General features: G+C 38.6%; 1 protein-coding gene and 1 pseudogene across 2 annotated transcripts in view; one reads left to right on the top strand and one right to left on the bottom strand.

The window, feature by feature from the left end:
- Window positions 1-262: 262 nt before the first annotated feature.
- LOC106780708 (phosphatidylinositol 4-kinase beta 1) overlaps window positions 263-16,761 on the bottom strand; it is a 32,314-nt gene continuing 15,815 nt past the window's right edge. The window contains exons 4-17 of one of the 2 annotated variants that reach the window (XR_002666621.1): window positions 16,243-16,375; window positions 15,652-16,135; window positions 14,842-14,922; window positions 14,638-14,757; window positions 13,271-13,340; window positions 4,812-4,909; window positions 4,625-4,729; window positions 3,742-3,795; window positions 3,453-3,596; window positions 3,282-3,335; window positions 3,130-3,204; window positions 1,172-1,255; window positions 780-1,095; window positions 263-702 (exon numbers count right to left, since the gene is read on the bottom strand). Coding sequence is in view for 1 of the 2 variants with exons in the window: in XM_014669011.2 (XP_014524497.1) it covers window positions 994-1,095; window positions 1,172-1,255; window positions 3,130-3,204; window positions 3,282-3,335; window positions 3,453-3,596; window positions 3,742-3,795; window positions 4,625-4,729; window positions 4,812-4,909; window positions 13,271-13,340; window positions 14,638-14,757; window positions 14,842-14,922; window positions 15,652-16,135; window positions 16,243-16,375 (1,604 nt within the window). In the remaining variant the exon portion in view is untranslated. Of the gene's footprint in view, window positions 1,096-1,171; window positions 1,256-3,129; window positions 3,205-3,281; window positions 3,336-3,452; window positions 3,597-3,741; window positions 3,796-4,624; window positions 4,730-4,811; window positions 4,910-13,270; window positions 13,341-14,637; window positions 14,758-14,841; window positions 14,923-15,651; window positions 16,136-16,242; window positions 16,376-16,761 lie in introns of both variants that reach the window. The other variant, XM_014669011.2, reaches the window with a different exon arrangement.
- LOC111240950 lies at window positions 7,612-8,295 on the top strand (annotated as a pseudogene).

Consider the following 16,761-nt stretch of genomic DNA (forward strand, 5'->3'; position numbering starts at 1 on the left):
TTCAAATTCTATTATGCAGTAATCCTTGTGGTCATGTAGCTATTTTTGTTGAATTGCTCAATGAAATATTCCAAAACCATTTAGTATATGGATAATAAACAAATTTTTTACTGTCCTTGAATCTGTTACGGAGCTTTACTTCTAAATAGTGATTGGATTCGCCAAGCCTATGACTGTCGTAAAAATTAAAAATATAATTCCAAAAAGGCGTGCTTTGTGAAATCAAACGCTGTAAATATAGTTTATTATGATTAAGGCAAAGTAAAAAGTAGCTCCAGAGACACTGCTACCAAAACTTTATGATAGATATGAAGGTGAACAAATTTCACCGTGATAGTAAACAAGATCGATTACAAATGATACAATCAAATATCATCAAAGAATTTTGAGAACAATTTTCCTGTTTAAGCATTGAAGAATCAACTCTGGGAAGACAGACGCCATTGATCAGCTGAGATCAGTAAAAATAACAGCAGTTTGCCAACTGATGGTCTACCCATGTTAACAGATATCCAAAATGATAACGGGTCGGTATATGCTGAGCAGCTCAACGGAAAGATTTCGATGAACCAATCAAACAGTTTACACATAACTCAGCCACATCCAATATAAATCTTGTCCGTATTCCCGCTATAATCACTGTACAATTTGCACCATCTCAGCTTTTTTGAGGGGCTTATGCAATTTTTCCAGGCAGCAGAGCTTCATTCACAAGAAACAAGGATGAAAAAATCAAAAAGACTCGGCTCAGGTAAATTTAGCCTAAGACTGGAAAGTACATTTTCGCATCAGAATCTTCCTCCCACCCTCACAAGGAGAATAGAGGCTGCACTCTGCCACCTATTAATTCTTCTCAGAAAACTCTAAAAGCCATACCACAGTGAACCAACCATCCTCCAATGACCGATAACAGCAAATACTATTTGATGAACAATCACCGTGCGAGCTTTAGTCAAAAGGGAACAAGCAAACGATCATCATTGACAAATTATTTCACAAAATCCCGTTCAAAACCCTCTGATAATAATCATACTGCCTAGTCCGCCATGCATCCAGGCTGCTGCTAATGAGGGAAAGCACCAAAGACACACATTGCTGCCATGAGAAAGAAAAAGATTTAGCGGCAACAAAAATTTATAGTCTAGAGAGTAACTAATATTAATATCAAAACCTCTTCGGTTAAATTGAGATGGAAACGCTTTCGTAGGTTCTGTATTGTCCGTGGACCACCTTTAAAGCAGGGGAAATCAGAGTCCTGATAACGACATTAGAAAACTATTAGCTAAGAAAATCAAGCATGAATAGGAGAGCATTTCCTGATTTTCTTTTCTTCGCATGCACATCCACGTTCATAATAACAATAAAAAATATACACACATAATTGACTCCTACGACTAGAAAAAGGATCAGCTACAATAGGTGTAACTTGAGATCATGATACAAGATTATAAGATAAGGCTACATCAAGTTACCAAGGCAAGAACATATGGAAACCTCGAACCTCTATCTCTCTCCTTAGATCAAATAAATGTAGGACCCGCTGTTTGAGCTGCCACAGAAAGTGTTTATCTAATACAACTACTTTAGGAGGCGTACATTTTAAAATACCTACTTTTAGCTATCACTATTTTTTAAATTCCTAGACAAATACTAAAGCAACCATACTCCAGTCCTTTTCCTTTTTTCAAGAAAAAAAACTATTTAAAGTTATAATTTTGAACATGTACTTCAATTAAAATAATTTTTCTTTTATAAAAAAAAGAAAAGCACAGTGTAATGGGGCAAATGTTTAGCCTTTTGCACAAAATATTTTATTAGAAATAGGTTGTTTTTCATTTCCAGAATGTTTGGGTTAGAGGGAAGAACATTTCCTAGGATACAACAAACTTCTTTTATTTCAATATTTTTTCTAAGTTTAAACCGCAACCTCTTCAATCTTGCATACGCAGCCTGATAACTGTAAGGTTATTCAATGGGCTAACAGTCATGCAGGACACAGCAAACTTCTTTTACTGAAATCTTTTTTCTAGATTAAACCACAACCTCATCAATATTGCATACACAGCCTGATTACTGTAATGGTTATTCAATGGGATAACTGTATGATTACTGCTCCACCATTTCTTTACCGAAAAATTAGAACATACACCATCTACAGAGAATTGCATGTTTGATTCTCGTCCTCTATCACAAAACACTACATCTACCTCTAATTGCTTGAATCTCAATGTAATATGACAAAGTTCATCCCAAAACCGATTGATATTAAGTGAAGTTGTTCAACCCATATTTAAACACCACCTTAAGAATTAAAGGCAACTAGTGCGAGACTTCCCAATATGCCCCTCTTCTCTCCCTTTCCAATAGAGGTGGCATTTGAAAATAGGGAACAAAAAGATATAGGAAGGGGACTGGCAACCAAAAGTAGATGTTAATCTACAAAGTTATAGAGAAATATTGAGTTCAAACCGTGTGTTTCTGTGACAGCACATAAGGTTTGTTTATATTGAGAGAAAGAAATCAATATAATTATAGAGGAGATTCGGTACCATCTACTAATAAAGATACGATCATAGAATAATACAAATATGATCTCGATATTTCTAATTATAAAGATATGATCCTTACATTTGTAATTATATAGATATGATCCTTATTAGTGTAATTTTAACACTCTTCCTCTAGCTTGAGCATACAATTCATGTGTTTATCTTACTGCAAATGTGATTAATCATAGGTCATCTTAGAGATTTTGTGAATATGTATGTCACTTGTTCACTAAAGTTGACAAATCTAACAGTGATATCTCAAACTCTAGTTTTTCTCTTAGGAAATTACAATTTACCTCAATATATTTGGTTGTTTCATGAATGACAGGATTAGAGTCAATGGGTAATGCTTCCCAGATGTCACTTATAAGATGCATTTGGAATTTTTTTTCAAATTAAAGTTCTTTGATAAATAGCTATAGCCATGATTTCACATGTAATCTTGATATTTGTAATTCTAAAGGTATGATCCTAATTTCTCATATCATAACATAGCTAGTTATGAGAAATAGGAACTGGTAGATGAACACAGGCACAGTAAATATTGGACAACACTGGGCAACATGGAGCTAACATTTACCTGCAACATCTCAACAAGAAGAATAACACGCTCAGCATGCTTACGGCAAGTAAGGAAGCCTTGAATGCACAAAACCTGGATTACAGCAGGAAACAGGAAACAGCATCAGAAATTTAGAGCTAGTATAAGAAAAAACACCATATATGTTTTACCTTGAAATAGTCAAAGAACTCGCTTGGAATTCCCTCGGCATCAGAATCCATGACCTAGCACAATCACATTATTTCTGTTAGATGCATAGAGGAAAGGTAGTAAGTGTCTGAATGACCTAATGGACACTCAAGGATGGATGTGGATTAACCAGTAAACAAGTTCAGTTTTACCTCAAGAAGCTCTCGGGTTAATTTGAAAGGTGCACTTTCAAAATTAACACCACCAGGTGAATTAGAAAGCATGAAACCAAAATCAATATGTATAATATGACCTTCTTCATCCATCAAGAGGTTCCCATTATGCCTATCCTTCACCTGGATTAAATTAAAAACTTAAATGAGAAGTGGGTAGAAAATCTTCAATAACAAAAAGTAAAATAGTGTGATTGAATTGCAATTTAAGCAGGTAATACACCAGTTTTAGAAAATGTATGCATGTGCATAATAAAAGGTTTCAGACCTGCAGAAGGTAGCAAACCAGGGAATATCCAGCCATACTTTCTACGAAGTTCCTCTGAAACAAAATCATGTAAACAAATCATCAAATATTGAATCAAATGATAGTATCTTTTATATTTTTAACATAAAATAAAGGTGTTTGTTACTATATAACAGATTTATTACATGATGAAAGGAACAACATTCAAAAGATAAAGGGGAGTAGGAGGATAACCCTTTAAATTAAAAACCAGTAAGAAATCGCACTACACAATTATGCCAGAGAAAAAATGGGAGATGGCGGCAGCAGAAGTAACATATGACAGTACAACGCATTTTGCAAGTGAATGTTTGAATGTACTGAAAGAAAACTTACTATAATACATCCAAGACAGGATTACCTAGGAGAAAAAAAGAAATTTATTTACACCACTGGTTAAAAACATGAATGTGATTTTGTAATGGGATGCTCATCGGGTGTCATAAATATGGAATTTCAGTGTAATCCTTTTTTAACATAGATGTACATATGCTAAACTACGTATTAATGCAAAGTTAGTATTTTGGAATTTTCTTAGGTGGCCAGTTTGCCAGTTTGACTTAGAATTTAATATCTAACATATGCATTAGTCATGGATCATGAGGTGGATTGGGATCTTGTCACAAAGAAGGATAAAAAATTCACCTCTGTTAAACTAATAGGAAAATAAATAACCATGACATACATATTTCAATTCAGCTATTTTCTTTGTGAATGCTCTATATGTATACTCAAAAAAACATAAAATTTAAATGTCAAACAGTATTTTAGAAAGTGGAACACAAGCTCAATTAAGTATTGCATCTTATAAGAAGAACAAGGTCAGTCCGCAATAATACAGTGAATCTTTGAATCTATACATTACCTGGGCAAGTTTAAAACTTGGAGTATCATCTTGATACTTGGCAATGAAAAATTCACGTAAACTTGAGATGTTGGGGTACCTACTCTTTATAGAATGTAGAGAAGCCTACAAATCACACATTTAATAATTAGTAAAGACAAAAAATGTAGAATTTTAATAAATACGAAGTATGTAACCACGGAATCACCGTATCTGGAATTGTTTCAATTAGAGCAGTGTAAGAAGAAGTACATAACACTTCATATGGGCGCAGCCAGAGAGGTAAGCCAGCTTCTTGGAAAATATCTGGCATAAAATGTAATGATAGTAAGCAACATAACAAGAAACACAAAGAAGAAACTGCAGCATCCTACTCAAGTAACCTGGTATAAGAATATATTAAATAAGATTCAATAAGCACATTAGCAAATCTCAGGTGCAACTAGAAAAAAGTATTGGGTGAGAAGAGAGTTATCTGTTTTGGTTCCTTGCGTAAAGGAACCTAACAGATTTGGTCCGACCTGCTGAATCTTTATCGGAGGAGCGAACAGAGCGCGTGTGAAGAAGAAGAATGGAGAGAAGGGTGATTGCGATTGAGTCAATGGTAGAAGAGTTGAAAGCGGAGATGAGAGCAGTAACTCGTGAACTCCAAGTGTTTGGTCGTGCTCTTGGACGACGAACCAGGAACCAGGATTAGAGTTCCGAAGGAAGTCGTGATTCCGTCAATGCAGAATAGGAACAACGTGTCAGAAAACTCGAAGGATGAATCGGAAGAAGATAGAGGAGAACTTCGATGCAGTTGGAGGAAGCACGTTGAACTACCTACATTTGAAGGTGCGGATCCCAAGGGTTGGATCGCAAAGGCGGAGAAATTCTTCGACCTCTAGAGCGTGATGGAGAAGGAGAAGATGAAACTCGTCTATTTATACATGGAGGGAGGTGCAAGCTATTGGTTCTGCTTCTGCCAGAAGAAAACCAGGCATCCGACTTAGAAGATGTTCATCGATGCTTTGACGTGGAGGTTTGGCGGACTAAATCGGGGTGCTGTTTTTGTTAGGAGGTTACTTGTATATGAGAGTAGGAAGAGACATTAGTTAGGAAAGGCGGNAAGGGGCTTGTATAAATAGGTTTGGGTTTAATTGTAGAGGGTAGTTTTTGGATAATAATCAATTGTCAAGATCTTGTTTGTCCTGTAGGGAGAGGTTAAGCTCTCTGAACTTGTATTCTTGACTAATTCGTAATATCAAGAGGTTATACAACATCATTGGTTGTGTGTTTTCGAGTGTGTTTTCCATAGGTTCCCAATTAGGAACCTATCATTTGGTCTGACCTGCCGGATCAAGGGCTGCCGATAACAGGAGAATCAGCGATGGACAACAATACGGAGGGGAGATTAGATAATCTTGAGATCACGGTGGAAGGGATAAAGGAGGAGACGGCCGCGGTACGACGCGACTTGCAACAAATGATGAGATTGATGGGCGGAGGAGTGAATAATCATGAGGGAGGATCTGAAGGGGGTAGTAGCTCGAGGAAAGATAACCATGAGAGACATGATAATGGTGGAATGCAACAGAATCGGCAACAAAGAGCAAATTTACCTGAGTTTGATGGGCAAGAACCCCATAGCTGGATCAACAGGGTCGAGCGCTTCTTTGACATACAGAAGGTGGCAGAGGAAGATAAGTTAGAGTTCGCCTACATTAGTATGGAAGGTAGTGCAAGTTATTGGTTTAGGTTCTGGAAAGACAAAGCCAAGAACCGTTCTTGGTCTGGCCTGAAAGCTAGGTTGATTAGTCGTTTCGAAGGAGGATTCCAAGGAATTGCGTATGAGCAGCTGGTGACGTTGCGACAAGACGGGACGGTGGAGGAGTTCGTCAGGAGTTTCGAGATGTTGCTGGGTCAGACCCAGGGATTATCAGAGGAACTGGCGTTGGGGTATTTCCTCGCCGGACTGCGAGAAGACATTAAGGGACAAGTTCACGTTCAAGATCCTCAAGAATTGATGGGTGCGATGAGGATCGCCCGAGATGTGGAAGACGCAGCGATCAGAGCTAGAGGGGGAAGCTGGAATGGCTTCAAGGCTAACTCGTCGGGATCGCGAGTGACGGGGGCGATAGTGCGAAGCGAGACCAAACGACAACCAATGAACTGATCAGGAGGAGCGAAGAGCAATGGGTCGGTGAGGCGGGATGGAGACGCGACGAGTAGCGCAAAGAGGAGTGCGATCGGAGGAAGTGATAATAGGGGGAGGATGGTGCGGAACTCACCGTACCCCGAATGTCTCAAAAGAAGAGAAGAAGGACGTTGTTCTCGATGTGGGGGCCTTTCGTTCCCGGTCACCGCTGTTCGGAGGAGTTTAAGCGTTATGCTTCTGGCGGAGGATGAGGAAGATGACGAAGGCAACGGGGTAGAACCGGAGATGAAACTTATGGAACTATCTGCGTGCTCAGCGGAGGGGTTGATTCAGCCCAAAACTATGAAGTTGCCCATAGGCAACACACCCCCTTATTAGGTGAGCTTGGGGGATGGGCAAAGAAAGGTGACAAGGGCATGCTATGAGAAGGTCGAAATTTTTCTAGCGGAGACGAAGGTCAAAGAAAGATACCATTTTTTCGAACTGGACAATGTTGATATCATCCTAGGGGTTGAATGGTTAGCCAAGATGGGAGAGATGATGATAAATTGGAAAGAAATGACCGTGGGGTATAATCTGGGGGGTAAGAAGGTGATGATACAGGGTGACCCAACTTTATCCCAACAGCTGGGTGAACCACAGGCTTTACTAAAGTTAAATGCTGAGTCATGGGTGGTAGTTTAGGATCTGGACCAAGTGGAGAAAGAAGTGGACAGTGAGGGGCCAGCTGACTTGACAGATGCACAAAGAGCAAAATTGAAGACAGTGCTACAGGCGCACTACCAAGTCATTCAGAAGGTGCAGGGATTACCCCCACCTCGTGGTATAAAGCATCCTTACAGAATAAAATTTGAGATATTTGAGACTGGGAAATTGGGTTTGATCGAGAAAAAAAAAATTATGGCAAGAAGAGATCTCGAGACTGGCGGAGGGAAGACCAAGAACATCAGAACAGAGGAAAACTACATTGTCCATGAGTCTTCTAATCTTTACGAAGCTGATACCCATTGGATATCAAGGTCGGTTCCTATGTTTGTGGTTGCAAATATGGCTGCTTTTGTTATTTCCATGTACATTAACAATTGTCCCAAGAATAACCTCGGTCCCCAAGGTGGTTGCATGGCCAAGTTCCTTGGAAGGTTCTCCTTCGAACCCATGCAGGAGAACCTGTTGCTTAGTCCTTCTTCTTCAACATTGACCAAGATGGAAGCCCTTCGGTGGGATAATGTTGGGAACAGGCATCAAGGAGAGACTTGTCACTTGCATTTGGATACAAGCTGGGATTATTCATTTGCTTGCTAACATGTTGAGTCTGGTATTGATTAGGATTCGTCCAAAACAACAATTCGGGTTTTTGAGGATTGGAGTTATATACCTAGTGACTATCTAGGATCAATAGCAACCTTGGGGACAAGGTTGTTGAAGGAGAGGGGGTAATGTTAGGAGATTACTTGTATATGAGAGTAGGAAGAGACATTAGTTATGAAAGGCGGGAAGGGGCTTGTATAAATAGGTTTGGGTTTAATTGTAGAGGGTAGTTTTTGGATAATAATCAATTGTCAAGATCTTGTTTGTCCTGTAGGGNGCGGGAAGGGGCTTGTATAAATAGGTTTGGGTTTAATTGTAGAGGGTAGTTTTTGGATAATAATCAATTGTCAAGATCTTGTTTGTCCTGTAGGGGGAGGTTAAGCTCTCTGAACTTGTATTCTTGACTGATTAGTAATATCAAGAGGTTATACAACATCATTGGCTGTGTGTTTTCGAGTGTGTGGAGTTTGTTTGCCATAGGTTCCCAATTAGGAACCTATCCGTTTTTTAGGAGCTGGTAGCGGTCCAACAAAAGGGGAGCGACGAGTACATCTAGAAGTTTGAAATCTTGGTGCCGCAAGCATCGGGAAAACTAGATCACTCCTCATTTTCTTTCCCTGTCGATCTTAGAGCTAGCATTATAATTGGTGTTGAGGCTAATGTGGCTACTGAGCGAAGACCAGATTCTTCCTCATTGATTTGTGCTCAAGTGGGCCTTGAGTTGACAGTGTTGAACAGTGATTGCTCTCTTTATGACATAGTGACAGAACAAAAAGTTCTTGCAGGTATGGATGAAGCACTTGAAGCTGAATATAATACCCTTATAGATGACATGGTATTGGTTGTTGTTCAAAAAGGTGAACAAGCAATGAAAATGTCTCTTAAAGAGGGTTTAGAATATGCCCTCAAGATTCGGCGTACTACACGCACCGAAAGTAGTGAAGAAACTGAACAAAACAATTCTGCGGATAGGCCATTTGATTCCAAATGGGACAGTTCTGTGGAAAAAAAGCTTGGTGAGGAGATTTTGAGCCCTCAGGAGAGGAGGGTTATGGATTGGCACTTTGCTCGTTTGGAGTATGGTTGTGCTGCTTCACTTAATGATGTTTCTCTTCCCTACTGGAATCAAGAGGATGTGTATGGGGGTTTTGGGGGAGCTCATTGTATGATTAAAGGGGGTTACAGTTCTGTTGTTGAGCCTATGGGAGAAGGAATTACAATTCACTTGAACCACATTGTAACAAATGTTCAAGGAGCCTGGTCAAAGTTATAAAGTGTTGTAATTTGAGATAATATCTTTTAGAATCTTCCTAATTAGAGGAAATAGATACATAATCTTTTATTTTATTTTATTTTTTCAAGATTTCCNAGTGTTGTAATTTGAGATAATATCTTTTAGAATCTTCCTAATTAGAGGAAATAGATACATAATCTTTTATTTTATTTTATTTTTTCAAGATTTCCTAGTTTTCCTATTTCCCTTTTCAGGAGAATTAGATTACTACAAATAAAGGGTATCAGGATATATTTTTCATGATTTTGAATAATAAATCAGTATTATTTTTCACATGGTATCAGAGCTTGTCTGATCCGCTTCCGCTGTCTTTGCTGTCTGCCGGCGGCTGGCCGCTATGGCCGCCGACAGCCCCTAAAATTTTCTTCTTTGCCTTTGTGCTTTATTGGGTTGCAATTGCCCAGCTAAGGTTTTAGACTTGTCTTTCTAATAACTTCACAAAGTTGTGCTTCCATAATCTGGAATGCGATTCGAACCCATTCCCTCTCGAACCAGTAGCTGAAACAGGTGCTTTAGTTTTGTTGATGGCCAATCAATTTTGACTCCTTTTTGGCATTCTTATTGACTGCTAGTTGAATCAAAGAGACCGAAAGTCCCTTTCTCGAAGAATCGAAGAAAGGCTACTTTGCTGCTTACTCCACTGTGTACCGCCGCTACCTGCCACCGGTCATCGTCCGCCGTATGTCGCCGGCCACTGTTCACCGCCGGCCACCGTCACAGTTCCGACCTGTGACCAGCGGATCTGGACCGTCTCTTCAAGCGACGGCCAACCCTACCAGAGTCAGGACCCAACTCCGCTCAACGCGCCTCCACGTGCAGCCAACGTTGCTGGCGCGTGCAACCCACGCGCCTACCTCCGGCGAGACCCACTCGCCGCCGCCGCGACAGACAGGGTCGCCAGAGCCTCCTGAGCCCATTCCTAGGGTCGGTGACGACTCGTTTGGGCTATATTTTAGTAGATCTTTGTTTTAGTCTCTGCTCCATGGTGTGACCCACTCACCGGACCTTCCTCTCACTGTTCTGACCCTCCATAACAGCCATTGCTGTCATCTTCGTTGTCTTCACAACATCTCCGTCATCTCGCCTCACGTTTCATGACCAGGACCTTTCCTCCTCCATTGGGTTTCTCCCTTTCATTAAATTCGTTTCTGATGGGTTTCTCTCTATTTTGCCCCTGATATGTCACAGTAACGCCATCATTTTGCCACTGCACTGAATCGCTCTCGACAAGGAGACCTCTTTTGACGCCACCACGTTACTTCTTTCTTCTCCATCGAGAAGGGTTCTCTGCCTTCACGGGATTTCTGCCACCACCAATGGATTTCTTCCTATTTCTTGTGTGGCACTTATTGGTGCTTCTTGTCGGTGTCGCTTGTGCCGCCGAATGCATCGACACCTGTGGCCAAGCCTGTCTCCTCCATCTGGTTACAATTATGTGATTCTTTCTTGCAAGTGTGATGTCTCTTTGGCCTGTGGCATGAAGGGGAGTCTATTTCTGTGAAGTGCACTAGCAGTTGGTTTTGGTGATGGGTGGTGGAAGATCGTCATCTTCTGCCTCTTCTCCGGAGGATTCTTCATCCTCTTATACTTCCAGAAATTGTCTAAGGGGAAATATTTTTCAGCCCCTGCAGAGAACTTTCTTCTTGGGCTAAAGTTTAGCCCGTACTTCTTGTGATACAGTGTTAAGTATCACCATTTAGGAGTAGTCCAGCAGAGAACTTTGGACCTCCAACCTGTCTTTGGCCTTTTTGATGCCATGGTGTTTTTTGGTTTTTGCCAATCCTTTGTTATAACAACTCACTCGAAGTTGTTCTTTGAGACTGACCGCTGAATTGACTCTTTCAAAGTTATGGGATTCAAGTTTGTCCCTCGTACGGATCGGTTCTCACCAGTTCTTCCACCTTCACGTTCTGCTGTTCAGTCGTAAGGAGGAGAAAATTCCAGCCCCTGCAGGGTAGTGTAGTCCTTGCAGGTTTGTTGCTGTTTGCCTCTGCAGGACAGTTGTTTCCTAAAGGCCTCTAATATGTTTAGGGCAATTAAGTCCCTTGAAGGTTTGTTGCTGTTTAGGGTGGTTAAGTCCCTATAGGTTTATGGCTGTTAGCCTTTTAATTCCACCTTCATCCGTTCTTGCAGTTTGTTGTTGTTTGCTGCTGCAAGTCACCATCCCGAAGTTGAAGTTCGCCCTCGTCCATTGCTGTCCAAGTTGAAGTTTGTCCAAGTTGGTTTATTGGGTTTATTGAGTTTGTCTATTCCAAGCTTGGTTCATACTATCTAGTATGGTCCAGCTTGAGGGGGAGTGTTGTAATTTGAGATAATATCTTTTAGAATCTTCCTAATTAGAGGAAATAGATACATAATCTTTTATTTTATTTTATTTTTCAAGATTTCCTAGTTTTTCTATTTCCCGTTTTAGGAGAATTAGATTACTACAAATAAAGGGTATCAAAATGTATTTTTCATGATTTTGAATAATAAATCAGTATTATTTTCCACTTAAAGTCAAAGTTTCTATAGCAAATGACCATGAGTTCATTGGTGATGTTGTCCTTGTTACTGATCCACTTGGCTGTTTGAAGGCTGCAACTATACAGTTCTCCCCACCTTTGCCACAGTGGAAATGTTCTTCTGTTCAGCGTCTTGGTTATGGAGTTCTAAATAAAGTGGCTTTGGAATTTCCTAGTGTATTTTGGGATATTGCTGTGGACTACTTTGGAGCAACAGCTAAGGAGAGCAACAGTACAGGTCACTGCTTTATGTTCTGGAATGACAGGAAAACAGTTGGGGCTCGTATCCTTATTGCATTAGTGATTGGTAAAGCAGCCATAGATGGTCAAAGCTTGAGCTCTTCTGATCATGTTAAACATACATTGAAGGTTCTCCAAAAACTTTTTGGGCAAGATTCAATTCCAGATCCTGTTGCCTTTTAGCTATGGTGCTTATTCTTATGTTGCGGTTGGAGCCTCAGGAGAAGACTATGATATATTATGGAGACCAGTTGATAACTGCTTGTCTTTTGCTGGTGAAGCAACCTACCAAGAGCACCCAGATATTGTTGGTGGTGCAATGATGAGTGGACTACGAGAGTCTGTTCACATAATTGACATATTGAGCACTGGAAATGATTATATGATATTAGGAGTTACTTGGTTGGCATCCCTGGGAGAGATTAAAGTAGATTGGAGGTAGCTTAGCATGAAGATTGAGCAGAAAGGGAAAAAGGTGGAGATCAAGAGGGATCCCGCTTTGACAAGAAGGGTTGTTACTCTAGAGGCACTCTTAAAGGAAAGAGAGATTGAAACCATTACTCTGGTTTGGAACATGAGCCATTCTTCTTTCTATACTTTACAGATTGAATAAAATACACACACATACATTTCATCTTCTGCTGTTTTGAGTGTTGGGTGAGAAGAGAGTTATCTGTTTTGGTTCCCTGCATAAAGGAACCTAACAAACTCAGAATGATTTTTTCAGTTTAGGTATTTTCACATTCCTCTTTCTCCTTCCCTCATCACAAGGTCATCACTCATGCTATGCTCATAGCAGATGCAGAAAGCATAACCAATGAAATAACAGGTTATCTAGTCAGAAGAATTTACAGATGATGCAAAACAAAAATCCCTACTCCTGTCATTCAGGGCATACTCAATACATGAAAGCATACGAAAATTATAAATCAACAGATATTAAAAATTAAAGTTAATCCGAAAAGTAAGCCAGTGGTATAAAGAATTAGGGTCCAGGAGAATATAAGATACATCTTCTAATACCATAGTCAAAAGTAATATTCTTGTCATGGAAAACAAACACCAAAAGACAAAATAATCATAAAAGGCAAAAGTATTTTTTGCAGCACTACGAACAACATTCAAAGAGGAATGGTAAGTTCAGAATGAGGTGGCATAGGAAGAGTCTGAAAGAGACCACCTACCATAGAAGTGTGAAATAAGTTGAACTGCCAGATGCTCCTGCCTACAATCATCCCCGCTTTTTACAATTACCTATGATAAAGTGGAAATTTTGCCATCATGTTCAAAAGTTGTGATCTTAAAGCACACATACTCAAATAGAATACTCAATAACTCATCTTGAACAAAAAGCTGACCACAATTACACTACAAAACCATGCTGATATATGAAGACATGGATAGCTTTCAACAAATTCGAAAAATCAAAGTTTTGATTGCTAAGACTCTTTCTTGATTCGAATGTGAATTCTTTCATAATATGCATAAAACAGATGTCACAATAACAAAACACAAAGAATGAAGGAAATATTTTTTAATGTCAAATGTAATGACAAATTTCCATGGCCAGCCCCAACAAAGAGTATTCAGTGCCAGACTAACTTTTATGTAGAGAAACCATGCAAAATGTGGTACACGTAATCATTAACCTTATCACACAAAATTGATAAAGAAAATTTCAAAGGTTGAATTTTGTGTGATATAAGTCCATGATTATTTTCTTATAGGGGCCAATATAAATGGTTAATTCAAATTTTACAAACCATGTTTTGGTCTAGGACCATAACAATCTTCCACAATAAGCTATCATGTTCAGGTGTGAACATTCACAGTATGCCAGGGGTTAGCTCACCAAGCAGAGATTACTAGGTACACAAATCTCAAACCCAATATTTTGCTTAAGGGAAATTCATAATTTTAGAGAAAGGATTCCTTAATTTAAAAATTTATTAGTCTAAAATATTTTTCAGAAAAGGATTCAATGCACTACACTAGGTTAAAAAATATAACGTATAGCGTACAAAATTCTCAACCAATATTATTAAATGTGAATTACGGAAAATGGTGGAATGCCAATGCATATACTGTCTTAGGCAAATGGCAGAAGTCAAACCAATTGAAATAAATTATATATATCAATGAAATGTGTAAACAAGATTAAGTTGTAAGCAAATAAAACTAAAATGAATAGAAACTGGCATAATATTAACTCAAGTTCAATGGGAGAGAGGTTCGCCAGAGTGATAAGGGGATGCAGGATACATGCACAGCCACGATAGTGGACAGAGTTGCAATTACAGATCAGCAGAATTCACAATGCAATAGCAGAAATATAGTGCCTATTTAACAACACTGTACTGTACCCAACCTTGCTAGAAATCATAATTCATACATTATTTTCCAATAAAAAAGTAGTAAATAAATAAAACACTTTCCTTTGGGTGATATAAATGTGTGTCTCATGCATTTCGTTTTACTTTATTCCGGTCTTCATGACATTAAAAAAAGATGACAAACAAAAAGAATTTTTTGGATTGATAAATATACTTACAGATCGCAAGTCCCAACCAGGTAAATTCCCATGGATAGAAGCCTTACGGATCCTCTCTTTCTTTACCTCCCAAAGTTCACCAGATAAGGCATCACTAGCTTTGGGTATAATTCCATTAGCCTGTTTGGAAGAATTATGTTATCTACAACAACTTCATACTTCTAAGGCTAAACAAAAACAAAATTTACAAGTAAATTGTCCTACCCTTGGTGGTGCATCTGATGAATCTTGACCAGCACCTTTCAAAGGGAGTCCAAGGGGTGCTTCTCCCTTTGCTGCCGCAGCCTAGCAAATTTAAAGTGTTATAAAAACAAAAGTTTAATTTGAATGGGACATGGCAAATAAAACATGAACAATCAATTTGTAATTCAAATCTATCATTCATTTGTATTGTATATGTTTGGATTTGATTAGTTTCAGAGATTGTACACACTAGATATATATGTGATACACACATATAAACTGTTTATAATCGTATTTTATAGTCGTATTCTCTTTTGTTTGGCAGCATTGGTGAAAACTATATTATTAATCTTAGATGCTTCCTTTGACAAAGAAAATTTTCTAATTACTTTTTGCTTTCCCATTTTATCAACAATTGATTAATTTAAATACATAGAAATAATTTCTCACCCTATTTTTTTAATTTTACTATATAAAGCTAATTATTTTAGACAATCCAAGCAAAATAGATTACATTGATCTACTTTTCACCAATATATTTAAACTTTTCATATAACTGATTATAACAATAATCAATTATATTTATAATTGGTTATTGAAATAACCTGTAAAAGTAATCCAATCAAACATACACTACGCTTCCGGGTGTGAAAAGCATAATCTTTCACTGAACAGAATGACTTTACATAACCCATATTGTTGGTTCCTATACTACTAAGAACTTGTGTCCTGCATGTATGCATGCATAGTTAAATTTTTCATATTCTTGATTAAGTTATTATGTAATGGGATATCATTATCAATATCACTAAATGACAGTTAAAGACTCACCTTTACTTCCTCTATTGCCACTGTACTTGGAACACGTCGATGTTCCTTCCGTCGTCTTGGTATTTGATCCTCAATATCTTCCATTTTTAACCCAGGATCAGCTTTCAATACTACCTGCACCCACTCCATATCACTGTCATGTCCTGACCTTCCCACTTCTTGAATACCATCTCTGTAAATTGAAAGATGCTTAATGCCATCACAGAGCTCTGCTTCAGTATTCTCTGACCTGCAATGAAATGGTGCTTCCACAGAAAGATTCACACTAACAAATTTGACTTTTGCATCAGGCACATGGGTCATTGCCTGGTCAATAGCCTCAGCAGTTGATCTGGACATCCTATCATTGCTATTGCGATATGCTTCTTGAGCTGTCCATAATGGATATGCCCAAGGAGGTGGCTTTTGAAAGAAAGCATCTCCATTTGCCAACGGGATCCCCCCTTTTGAAAGTTTCTGAGAATTAGATGTCTCCTTGGAATTGCTATAACAAGGGTTTTGCAGGAAGGACAGTATATCAGAAATATGGTTTGCATTTTACAAAGCACAATATTTTCCACAACGCATGGAGGATTATTATCCAAGTAATACCTTGGCATTTCACATCTCAAAACTTCAACACAAATCATGTACGGTGCCTTCTCCCTAGAATTCAAGATAACAGCTTCGTCTTCAGGTATATGAAGTACACGGTACATGCCCTTTCCCAATGGAAAGCAAACTCCTAGGAATATTTGAAAAACAAGACTCATATACAAGCAAGAGAATAAAGGAAAACTGTAAGCAAACAAGCAAAGGGAATACAAAACAGAATTGATACACCAAAATCACATTATTTTAGGTAATGTTAGGTTATCTAATGGTGAGTGAGTGAGTGGAATGGAATATGTTTTGGATTAGAAAGTTTGGTCATTTTCCATATGATAATCTGGTTCAAAGATAATACTTCATGCCTAGTAATTAGCTCTTGTCCCAATTTTCATTAGTTATTGTTTTTGTTTGCTTGCGTTGATTTTTAGTTTTTGGTTATTTTGTTAGTATTTTCCTTATCAGAAGTTTATATATTTTATGCTTTTAAATTTCTTACTTATGTTCAAGATGTTAGTGTTG

Source organism: Vigna radiata, unplaced genomic scaffold (genome assembly GCF_000741045.1).
Source record: "Vigna radiata var. radiata cultivar VC1973A unplaced genomic scaffold, Vradiata_ver6 scaffold_51, whole genome shotgun sequence".
In the NCBI taxonomy this organism is placed as follows: Eukaryota; Viridiplantae; Streptophyta; class Magnoliopsida; order Fabales; family Fabaceae; genus Vigna; species Vigna radiata.